Below are 11989 nucleotides of genomic sequence, written 5' to 3'. Positions count from 1 at the left end.
GCAGTGTTCAGCTGGCATCCATGCACGGGTACCAGCGCCCACCACGTCTCTCCGCTCTGCCCGCTCCCTGGGCAGGGGAGCTGGATCCGGCCGCACGGCAGGCCTGGGCTAGGAACCACGGCGCTTCCCGGGGCAACCTGTGCGGAGACACAAGCCAGCCGGGTGAGCCGGATCCCCAACAGGGCTACAGCTCCGCTGGCTTCTCCAAGGCACCTGTCCGCAGGGGCCTCCCACACGCCACGAGCACCCGTGGAGTCGACACGTGGGCGTGGGCAGGCGTGCACCCTGCGCACGTCCCTGTCTGCGGGCACAAGTGTGCGAGCCCCTGGGAACGTACAGACATGCACTGCCTGTGTGTGCGAGCGGGCGTGCACCGTGTCCCTGTCTGCGGGCACAAGTGTGCGAGCCCCTGGGAGTGTGCGGACATGCACTGTCTGTGTGTGCGAGCGGGCGTGCACCGTGTCCCTTTCTGCGGGCACAAGTGTGCGAGCCCCCTGGGAGCGTGCGAACATGCACTGTCTGTGTGTGCGAGCGGGCGTGCACCCATCCCTGTCTGCGGGCACAAGTGTGCGAGCCCCTGGGAGCGTGGGACATGCACTGTCTGTGTGTGCAAGCAGGTGTGCACCGTGTCCCTGTCTGCGAGCACAAGTGTGCGAGCCCCCTGGGAGCGTGCGGACATGCACCGTCTGTGTGTGCGAGTGGGCGTGCACCGTGTCCCTGTCTGCGGGCACAAGTGTGCGAGCCCCTGGGACCGTGCGGCCAGGCACTGTCGGTGTGTGCGAGCGGGCGTGCACCGTGTCTCTGTCTGCAGGCACAAGTGTGCGAGCCCCTGGGAGCGTGCGGCCAGGCACTGTCTGTGTGTGCGAGCGGGTGTGCACCATGTCCATGTCTGTGGGCACAAGTGTGCAAGCCCCTGGGAGCGTGCGGACATGCACTGTGTGTGCGAGCGGGTGTGCACCATGTCCCTGTCTGCGGGCACAAGTGTGCGAGCCCCTGGGAGCGTGCGGACATGCACTGTGTGTGCGAGCGGGTGTGCACCATGTCCCTGTCTGCGGGCACAAGTGTGCGAGCCCCTGGGAGCGTGCGGACATGCACTGTGTGTGCGAGCGGGTGTGCACCATGTCCCTGTCTGCGGGCACAAGTGTGCGAGCCCCTGGGAGCGTGCGGACATGCACTGTGTGTGCGAGCGGGTGTGCACCATGTCCCTGTCTGTGGGCACAAGTGTGCGAGCCCCTGGGAGCGTGCGGACATGCACTGTGTGTGCGAGCGGGTGTGCACCATGTCCCTGTCTGCGGGCACAAGTGTGCAAGCCCCTGGGAGCGTGCAGACATGCACTGTGTGTGCGAGCGGGTGTGCACCGTGTCCCTGTCTGCGGGCACAAGTGTGCAAGCCCCTGGGAGCGTGCGGACATGCACTGTATGTGCGAGTGGGCGTGCACCGTGTCCCTGTCTGCGGGCACAAGTGTGCGAGCCCCCTGGGAGCATGCGGACGTGCACTGTCGGTGTGTGCGAGCGGGCGTGCACCGTGTCCCTGTCTGCGGGCACAAGTGTGCGAGCCCCCTGGGTGCGTGCGGACAGGCACTGTCTGTGTGTACGAGCGGGCGTGCACCGTGTCCCTGTCTGCGGGCACAAGTGTGCGAGCCCCTGGGAGCGTGCGGACAGGCACTGTGTGTGCAAGCGGGCGTGCACCGTGTCCCTGTCTGCAGGCACAAGTGTGTGAGCCCCCTGGGAGCGTGCGGACAGGCACCGTCTGTGTGTGCGAGCGGGTGTGCACCATGTCCCTGTCTGCGGGCACAAGTGTGCGAGCCCCTGGGAGCGTGCGGACATGCACTGTCTCTGTGTGCTAGCGGGTATGCACCATGTCCCTGTCTGCAGGCACAAGTGTGCGAGCCCCCTGGGAGCGTGCGGACAGACACTGTCTGTGTGTGCGAGCGGGCGTGCACCGTGTCCCTGTCTGCAGGCACAAGTGTGCGAGCCCCTGGGAGCGTGCGGACAGCCACCATCTGTGTATGTGTGTGGGGGGCTTACACAGCCGCTGCTTTGGCATCAAATTGCCTCGCGGCGCCCGGGGGCGCTAACGCGCAGGGAGTTTACCCCAAGGGGCAGTAACCCCCGGGGCGGCCGGGCGCTGGCCCTGCCCGGCACAGTGGGGGGCGAAGGAGCCCCTCGCACAGGGCTCAGTCCCCGGGCTCACCTAGGGCCTCGCGGAGCCCTCTGCCCGTCCCGGGGGGTGTAGTGCGCGGCTCTCGGGTGTGGCCCAGCCGTGGGCGTTGCAGGCGGGCAGGCCGGGCTCCTCCGGGCAGTCCGACTCGCTGTCCTCGTAGCTCTCGTGGGTGTAACCCTGCAGGGAGCCTGGCAGGGGAGGGTGCAGGGCCAGCGTCACGGAGGCCGTGGCCATCACCGTGGCATAGCTGCCGCTGTAGGCGGGGAGGGCAGTCCGCAGGGGCCGGGGGGCTCGGGGTGGGGCTGTCCTGGCTCCGGGGGGGCCGGGCCGGGGCAGTCTGTGCTGGGGCAAGTCCCTGAGATCCAGGCCGGCCAATGGGAGGGGGTCGCCGGCAGGCAGGGGCTGGTTGGTGCTCGGTAGCTCCTTCTTCCCCGGCGGCTCCTGGTTTTCCGGGTAGGTTTTCAGCACCTGTGCAGGGCAGAGACTCCCGTGAGCCAGTGGGCAAAGAAGGGGGCGGGGGGGGCTGCTAACGGGGCAGCCAGAGTCCACACCCCGGGGGGGGCCTCAGGACAAGAGCTACCTCCGCTCCCCGGCACTCACCGACCGTCCAGCCAAGCCCTGGGTGCAACCCCCCGCCCCGCTCTAACCCCTACCACACGCTCCCTTCCAGAGCCCGGCGGGGCACGGCCTGACAGAGCTCCGTGGGCAGGTGGGGCTGGCGCTGTCTGGCAGGGACTGAGCCGGATGGGCACCGTGCCTGCACTCACCGTGATGGTGGGGAAGCTGGGATTCTTGCCGGCCTGCACCAGGACCCGGGCTGGGGCGGGCGGCAGGATGTAGGCGCTGGGGTCGTAGGGCTGGGCGTGGGCCAGCCCCGAGCCCGCGGTGCTCTCCGAGTAGTACTCCGAGTTCGAGGAGTCCGCAAAGGTGCCAGGCCAGGCTGGGGGCGGCCGCATGTAGAAGCCGTGATGGCTGATGGGCGGGGGGATGGGCTCTGGTGAAGGCAGGCGGCTGCCATTATCCACCGGGATGACCTGGGCGAGAGGAGGGCGCAGGGTGAGACGGGAAGGCAATGGGATGCCCGGGGGTACAGGGAACCGGGCTGGGGGCACCATCAGAGCCAGGGTTGGCCCTTCTGAATGGGCTCCAGGCCTACACAGAGGCAGCTTTGGGAGAGGTGTCCCCGGTCCAGCTCAATGAAGCATTAACTCTGAAACCTAATGGTGGTCACTTTAACCTCAGCACTGATCATTCTCCAAGAAACTTCTAGTTCCCATGGGCTTGTGGGTGGAGCCTGTGGGTGTGGGTGGAGCCAGTGTGAGGCACAGACCACTGTTTCCCCCTCCCCCACATCTGACGCTGGACCCAGCAAGGCAGAGGCAGACTTGGGAATGAACCCAGGCATCCTGGTGGCCACGCCCCTCTTCAAGCACTAGGCTCCACTCCCTGCCAGGCCCCATTGCCGGGGGGCTGTGGCTCAGTGTGGGGTGGGGGGCTCTCACCTCGGCCGGGGGCCCGATGACCGACAGCAGGACGGGCAGCAGCACCAGGCCATTCAGGAGGCCCAAGACGGTCAGGACGGTGAGCACGGCAAAGAAATACCTGGCAGAGGAGACGTGGTGAGAGGAACCCAGCCGCGCCATGGGCACAGGGCATCCCAGCATGCTCTGCAAACAGGGCCCACCCCCTCAGCCCTGACAGGCAGGGTAGGAGCATCGCAGAGGCAAATGGGCCTGGGGGGCGTAGAGCACCCAGCACAGTGGGGCTTTGCGCCCCCCACCCCATGACCCCACCCTGCCCTGCTGCCCTAGCACAGACTCTCTGCCTGGCCTCCTAACACCGCTGCCCCCATGCATCCCTGCACGCTCACGCACACCCATACATCCCCCCCGGACACGCCCACATGCACCTACACCCCCAGGAACCCCTGCACGCTCGCACATGCCCCCCACACCCCTGCACGCTCATGCACACCCATACATCCCCCCCCGGACACGCCCACATGCACCTACACCCCCAGGAACCCCTGCACGCTCGCACATGCCCCCCACACCCCTGCACGCTCATGCACACCCATACATCCCCCCCCGGACACGCCCACATGCACCTACACCCCCAGGAACCCCTGCACGCTCGCACATGCCCCCCACACCCCTGCACGCTCACGCACACCCATACATCCCCCCCGGACACGCCCGCATGCACCCACACCCCCAGGAACCCCACAATGCTTGCACACACCCCCACACACTGTTGCACACTTGCCCATGCCCACACCGCCCCCGCATGCTCATCCATGCCCACCCCCCGAACACTCACCAACACCCGGCCCACACCCCCCCCCATGCTCATCCGCCCCCACGCCTGCATGCTTGCCCACACACACATTCCTGCACGCTCACCTACACACGTGTGCGCACACACCCCCGGGCACCCTGCACGCTCACCCGTGTGCACACACCCCACACCCCTGCACACTCCCCCCCCAAACACACCGAGGCACATTCGCCTACACACACGCACCCCTGCACACTCACCCACATGCACACCCATCCCTGGGCACCTTCCACACGTGCCCATGCCCACACCCACTCCTGGGCCCCCCCGGGCCCCCTGTATCTACCCCCAGAGCTGAGTAAAGAGCCGCTCCGGCCTCCCCCGCGCTGGTACCTCAGGATGAAGTCGAACTCGGAGCCGGCCAGCATAAGCAGGCCCAGCAGCGTGGAGAGCGCCCCGTCCAGCACGGGCGCCAGCGTGTGCTCCAGGGCCAGGGCCGAGCGCAGCGTCCGGCTGCCCATGGCCGTCAGGAACCCCTGCGGGAGGACAAACGGCTCAGCTCTGGGCCGGGGCGGGCAGGGAGACGGGCTGACCCTGCCCCTCCCGCCGGGGACTGACTGACCCTGCCCCTCCCCAGCCCCTGCCAGGGCCAGCCGGACAGACTGCCCCTGCCCCTCCCCCCTGGGGCAGGACAGACTGACCCTGTCCCTCCCCAGCCCCTGCCAGGGCCAGCCGGACAGACTGACCCTGCCCCTCCCGCCGGGGACTGACTGACCCTGCCCCTCCCCCTGGGGCCGGACGGACTGACTCTGCTCCTCCCCCTGGGGCCGGACAGACAGACTGCCCCTGCCCCTCCCCAGCCCCTGCCAGGGCCAGCCGGACAGACTGACCCTGCCCCTCCCGCCGGGGACTGACTGACCCTGCCCCTCCCCCTGGGGCCGGACAGACTGACCCTGCTCCTCCCCCTGGGGCCGGACAGACAGACTGCCCCTGCCCCTCCCCAGCCCCTGCCAGGGCCAGCCGGACAGACTGACCCTGCCCCTCCCGCCGGGGACTGACTGACCCTGCCCCTCCCCCTGGGGCCGGACAGACTGACCCTGCTCCTCCCCCTGGGGCCGGACAGACAGACTGCCCCTGCCCCTCCCCAGCCCCTGCCAGGGCCAGCCGGACAGACTGACCCTGCCCCTCCCGCCGGGGACTGACTGACCCTGCTCCTCCCCCTGGGGCCGGACAGACAGACTGACCCTGCCCCTCCCGCCGGGGACTGACTGACCCTGCTCCTCCCCCTTGGGGACGGACGGACTGACCCTGTCCCTCCCCAGCCCCTCCCAGGGCCAGCCGGACAGACTGACCCTGCTCCTCCTCCTGGGGCCGGACAGACAGACCCTGCTCCTCCCCCTGGGGCCGGACAGACTGACCCTGCTCCTCCCCCTGGGGCCGGACAGACAGACTGACCCTGCCCCTCCCCAGCCCCTGCCAGGGCCAGCCGGACAGACTGACCCTGCCCCTCCCGCCGGGGACTGACTGACCCTGCCCCTCCCCCTGGGGCCGGACGGACTGACTCTGCCCCTCCCCCTGGGGCCGGACAGACTGACCCTGCTCCTCCCCCTGGGGCCGGACAGACAGACTGACCCTGCCCCTCCCCAGCCCCTGCCAGGGCCAGCCGGACAGACTGACCCTGCCCCTCCCGCCGGGGACTGACTGACCCTGCCCCTCCCCCTGGGGCCGGACGGACTGACTCTGCTCCTCCCCCTGGGGCCGGACAGACAGACTGCCCCTGCCCCTCCCCAGCCCCTCCCACGGCCAGCCGGACAGACTGACCCTGCTCCTCCTCCTGGGGCCGGACAGACAGACCCTGCTCCTCCCCCTTGGGGCCGGACGGACTGACCCTGTCCCTCCCCAGCCCCTCCCAGGGCCAGCCGGACAGACTGACCCTGCTCCTCCTCCTGGGGCCGGACAGACAGACCCTGCTCCTCCCCCTTGGGGCCGGACGGACTGACCCTGCTCCTCCCCCTGGGGCCGGACGGACTGACCCTGCTCCTCCCCCTGGGGCCGGACAGACAGACTGACCCTGCCCCTCCCGCCGGGGACTGACTGACCCTGCCCCTCCCCCTGGGGCCGGACGGACTGACTCTGCCCCTCCCCCTGGGGCCGGACGGACTGACTCTGCTCCTCCCCCTGGGGCCGGACAGACAGACTGCCCCTGCCCCTCCCCAGCCCCTCCCACGGCCAGCCGGACAGACTGCCCCTGCCCCTCCCCCCTGGGGCAGGACAGACTGACCCTGTCCCTCCCCAGCCCCTCCCAGGGCCAGCCGGACAGACTGACCCTGCTCCTCCTCCTGGGGCCGGACAGACTGACCCTGCTCCTCCCCCTGGGGCCGGACAGACAGACTGACCCTGCCCCTCCCCAGCCCCTGCCAGGGCCAGCCGGACAGACTGACCCTGCCCCTCCCGCCGGGGACTGACTGACCCTGCTCCTCCCCCCTGGGGCCGGACAGACTGACCCTGCTCCTCCCCCCTGGGGCCGGACAGACTGCCCCTGCCCCTCCCCCCTGGGGCCAGACGGACAGACTGCCCCTGCCCCACCCCCCTGGGGCCGGACGGACAGACTGCCCCTGCCCCTCCCCCCTGCGGACGGACAGACTGCCCCTGCCCCTCCCCAGTCCCTCCCAGGGCCAGCCGGACAGACTGCCCCTGCTCCTCCCCCTGGGGCCGGACAGACTGACCCTGCTCCTCCCCCTGGGGCCGGACGGACAGACTGCCCCTGCCCCTCCCCAACCCCTCCCAGGGCCAGCTGGACAGACTGACCCTGCCCCTCCCCCTGGGGCCGGACAGACAGACCCTGCTCCTCCCCCCTGGGGCCGGACAGACTGACCCTGCCCCTCCCCAGCCCCTCCCAGGGCCAGCCGGACAGACTGACCCTGCTCCTCCTCCTGGGGCCGGACAGACTGACCCTGCTCCTCCCCCTGGGGCCGGACAGACAGACTGACCCTGCCCCTCCCCAGCCCCTGCCAGGGCCAGCCGGACAGACTGACCCTGCCCCTCCCGCCGGGGACTGACTGACCCTGCTCCTCCCCCCTGGGGCCGGACAGACTGACCCTGCTCCTCCCCCCTGGGGCCGGACAGACTGCCCCTGCCCCTCCCCCCTGGGGCCAGACGGACAGACTGCCCCTGCCCCACCCCCCTGGGGCCAGACGGACAGACTGCCCCTGCTCCTCCCCCCTGGGGCCGGACAGACTGACCCTGCTCCTCCCCCTGGGGCCGGACAGACTGACCCTGCTCCTCCCCCCTGCGGACGGACAGACTGCCCCTGCCCCTCCCCAGTCCCTCCCAGGGCCAGCCGGACAGACTGCCCCTGCTCCTCCCCCTGGGGCCGGACAGACTGACCCTGCTCCTCCCCCTGGGGCCGGACGGACAGACTGCCCCTGCCCCTCCCCAACCCCTCCCAGGGCCAGCTGGACAGACTGACCCTGCCCCTCCCCCTGGGGCCGGACGGACTGACCCTGCTCCTCCCCCCTGGGGCCGGACAGACTGACCCTGCCCCTCCCCAGTCCCTCCCAGGGCCAGCCGGACAGACTAACCCTGCCCCTCCCCCTGGGGCCGGACGGACAGACTGCCCCTGCCCCACCCCCCTGGGGTCGGACGGACAGACTGCCCCTGCTCCTCCCCCTGGGGCCGGATGGACTGACCCTGCTCCTCCCCCCTGGGGCCGGACAGACTGACCCTGCTCCTCCCCCCTGGGGCCGGACGGACAGACTGCCCCTGCCCCACCCCCCTGGGGCCGGACGGACAGACTGCCCCTGCCCTTCCCCCCTGCGGACGGACAGACTGCCCCTGCTCCTCCCCCTGGGGCCGGACAGACTGACTGACCCTGCCCCTCTCCAGCCCCTCCCAGGGCAAGCCAGCCAGACTGCCCCTGCCCCTCCCCCGGGGCCGGACAGACTGACCGACCCTGCCCCTCTCCCCTGGGGCCGGACGGACAGACTGACCCTGCTCCTCCCCCTGGGGCAGGACGGACTGACCCTGCCCCTCCCCAACCCCTCCCAGGGCCAGCTGGACAGACTCACCCTGCCCCTCCCCCCTGTGGCCGGACGGACAGACTGCCCCTGCCCCTCCCCCCTGCGGATGGACAGACTGCCCCTGCCCCTCCCACTGGGACCTGGGGTGGCTGGACACCCCCAGGTTGGGGGGCTCAGGGGGACGGTGCTCAGTGGGGGGCGCTGCCAGAACAGGGGCTGCCCTGGCCCAAATGGGCTTCCCCCCACCTTGTGGGGCTGAGCTGGGGGTGGTGGCTCAGCTCCCCCCAGGGGGCCTAGCCCTGCTGGCCCAGGCTCTGCCCTCCCGTGGGCGAGCGGCACCGACTCACCAGGGCCACGTGGACGGTGAACTCGACGCCGATGCCCACCGAGGCGATGAGGATCACGGCCGGGATGGCGCTCAGCTTGATGCCCATCAGCCCCATGATCCCGAAGAGTTCCACCGTCATCATGGCCAGCACGGCCACCTGCCGGGCACGGGGGAGAGTCACTCAGAGAGCAGGGCCCGCCCCACGGCCCTGCCCCACTGCATCCGCCCCACGGCGCTGCCCCACTGCATCCGCTCCACTGCCCTGCCCCACTGCATCCACCCCACAGCGCTGCCCCACGGCCCTGCCCCACTGCATCCGCTCCATGGCACTGCCCCACTGCATCCACCCCACAGCGCTGCCCCACGGCCCTGCCCCACTGCATCCGCTCCATGGCGCTGCCCCACTGCATCCGCCCCACGGCGCTGCCCCACTGCATCCGCTCCACGGCGCTGCCCCACTGCATCCACCCCACGGCCCTGCCCCACTGCATCCACTCCACGGCCCTGCCCCACTGCATCCGCTCCATGGCGCTGCCCCACTGCATCCGCTCCACAGCGCTGCCCCACTGTCCTGCCCCACTGCATCCGCTCCATGGCGCTGCCCCACTGCATCCACCCCACAGCGCTGCCCCACGGCCCTGCCCCACTGCATCCGCTCCATGGCGCTGCCCCACTGCATCCGCTCCACTGCCCTGCCCCACTGCATCCACCCCACAGCGCTGCCCCACTGCCCTGCCCCACTGCATCCGCTCCACTGCACTGCCCCACTGCATCCACCCCACAGCGCTGCCCCACTGCCCTGCCCCACTGCATCCGCTCCACTGCACTGCCCCACTGCATCCACCCCACAGCGCTGCCCCACGGCCCTGCCCCACTGCATCCGCCCCACGGCGCTGCCCCACTGCATCCACCCCACAGCGCTGCCCCACGGCCCTGCCCCACTGCATCCGCTCCATGGCACTGCCCCACTGCATCCACCCCACAGCGCTGCCCCACGGCCCTGCCCCACTGCATCCGCTCCATGGCGCTGCCCCACTGCATCCGCTCCACGGCGCTGCCCCACTGCATCCGCTCCACGGCGCTGCCCCACTGCATCCGCTCCACGGCCCTGCCCCACTGCATCCACCCCACGGCCCTGCCCCACTGCATCCGCTCCATGGCGCTGCCCCACTGCATCCGCTCCACAGCGCTGCCCCACTGCCCTGCCCCACTGCATCCGCTCCATGGCGCTGCCCCACTGCATCCACCCCACAGCGCTGCCCCACGGCCCTGCCCCACTGCATCCGCTCCATGGCGCTGCCCCACTGCATCCGCTCCACTGCCCTGCCCCACTGCATCCACCCCACAGCGCTGCCCCACTGCCCTGCCCCACTGCATCCGCTCCACTGCACTGCCCCACTGCATCCACCCCACAGCGCTGCCCCACTGCCCTGCCCCACTGCATCCGCTCCACTGCACTGCCCCACTGCATCCACCCCACAGCGCTGCCCCACGGCCCTGCCCCACTGCATCCGCCCCACGGCGCTGCCCCACTGCATCCGCCCCACGGCGCTGCCCCACTGCATCCGCTCCATGGCGCTGCCCCACTGCATCCGCTCCACGGCGCTGCCCCACTGCATCCGCTCCATGGCGCTGCCCCACTGCATCCACCCCACGGCCCTGCCCCACTGCATCCGCTCCATGGCGCTGCCCCACTGCATCCGCTCCACTGCCCTGCCCCACTGCATCCACCCCACAGCGCTGCCCCATGGCCCTGCCCCACTGCATCCGCTCAATGGCGCTGCCCCACTGCATCCGCTCCACTGCCCTGCCCCACTGCATCCACCCCACAGCGCTGCCCCACTGCCCTGCCCCACTGCATCCGCTCCATTGCACTGCCCCACTGCATCCGCTCCATGGCGCTGCCCCACTGCATCCACTCCACAGCGCTGCCCCACTGCCCTGCCCCACTGCATCCGCTCCACTGCCCTGCCCCACTGCATCCACCCCACAGCGCTGCCCCACTGCCCTGCCCCACTGCATCCGCTCCATTGCACTTCCCCACTGCATCCGCCCCACGGCGCTGCCCCACTGCTTCCACCCCACAGCGCAGCCCCACTGCCCTGCCCCACTGCATCCGCTCCATTGCACTGCCCCACTGCATCCGCCCCACGGCGCTGCCCCACGGCCCTGCCCCACTGCATCCGCCCCACTGCCCTGCCCCACTGCATCCGCTCCATTGCCAGACAGACTGCATCCGCCCCATGGCGCTGCCCCACGGCCCTGCCCCACTGCATCCGCTCCATTGCCAGACAGACTGCATCCACCCATGGCGCTGCCCCATGGCCCTGCCCCACTGCATCCGCTACACTGCACTGCCCCACGGCCCTGCCCCACTGCATCCGCCCCATGGCCCTGCCCCACTGCATCCACCCCACGGCCCTGCCCCACTACATCCGCTCCACTGCACTGTCCCACAGCCCTGCCCCACTGCATCTGCTCCATTGCACTGCCCCACTGCATCCACCCCACGGCCCTGCCCCACTGCATCCCCTCCACTGCACTGCCCCACGGCCCTGCCCCACTGCATCCGCTCCATTGCACTTCCCCACTGCATCCACCCCACGGCGCTGCCCCACTGCATCCATTCCACGGCCCTGCCCCACTGCATCCACCCCACAGCGCTGCCCCACGCACCTGCCCCACTGCATCCGCTCCATTGCACTGCCCCACTGCATCCGCCCCACGGCGCTGCCCCCCTGCATCCAATCCACTGACCTGCCTCACTGCACCTGCTGCAGCACTCTGCACCTTCCTGTCTGCCCCACTGCACTGCCCCATGGCAGCCACCCACTCTGCCCCACACAAGAGCCCAGATGCCAGGGTGATGGGTGCCCTATTGCTGTGAATGATACCAATTACAGACGCTTTGCCCAGCCGCCCTGGGAAGGGGCACCATGGGCGTGTGAAGGGACATGCCGATGGGGAGGGCCTACCTCAACCGGGGGGCTGGTCTGGGGCGCCAGGTTGGGCGGGGGGTATTTGGAACGAACCCCCCCCCCACCACCACCAATTGGATCCGCTCACCTGGAGCCCAGGGGTCAGCACTCGGGGCAGCAGAACCGCCTGCAGGGTCAGGGCCTGAGAGCACCTGCCCTGGCGGGAGGGGAGGGAGGGGGCGATGCCAGGGGCCCCCAGGCTGGGAGAGCACTGGTGCCAGGGG

At 70.5% G+C, this 11989-nt stretch overlaps 1 protein-coding gene across 1 annotated transcript in view; it reads right to left on the bottom strand.

Moving 5' to 3' along the window:
* The window catches only part of PTCH2 (patched 2), a 58911-nt gene continuing 46922 nt past the window's right edge, over positions 1 to 11989 (bottom strand). The window contains exons 19-24 of the mRNA XM_084637860.1: positions 8807 to 8944; positions 4834 to 4976; positions 3666 to 3765; positions 2931 to 3197; positions 2194 to 2631; positions 1 to 137 (exon numbers count right to left, since the gene is read on the bottom strand). Of these exons, the coding sequence (XP_084493986.1) occupies positions 2194 to 2631; positions 2931 to 3197; positions 3666 to 3765; positions 4834 to 4976; positions 8807 to 8944 (1086 nt within the window). The 3' untranslated portion in view covers positions 1 to 137. The remainder of the gene's footprint in view (positions 138 to 2193; positions 2632 to 2930; positions 3198 to 3665; positions 3766 to 4833; positions 4977 to 8806; positions 8945 to 11989) is intronic.

The sequence above is a fragment of the Lepidochelys olivacea genome (genome assembly GCF_965140295.1).
Source record: "Lepidochelys olivacea isolate rLepOli2 genome assembly, chromosome: 8".
In the NCBI taxonomy this organism is placed as follows: Eukaryota; Metazoa; Chordata; order Testudines; family Cheloniidae; genus Lepidochelys; species Lepidochelys olivacea.
Note: the sequence above shows the minus strand (reverse complement) of the source record. Positions and strands in the feature narration are given on the sequence as shown.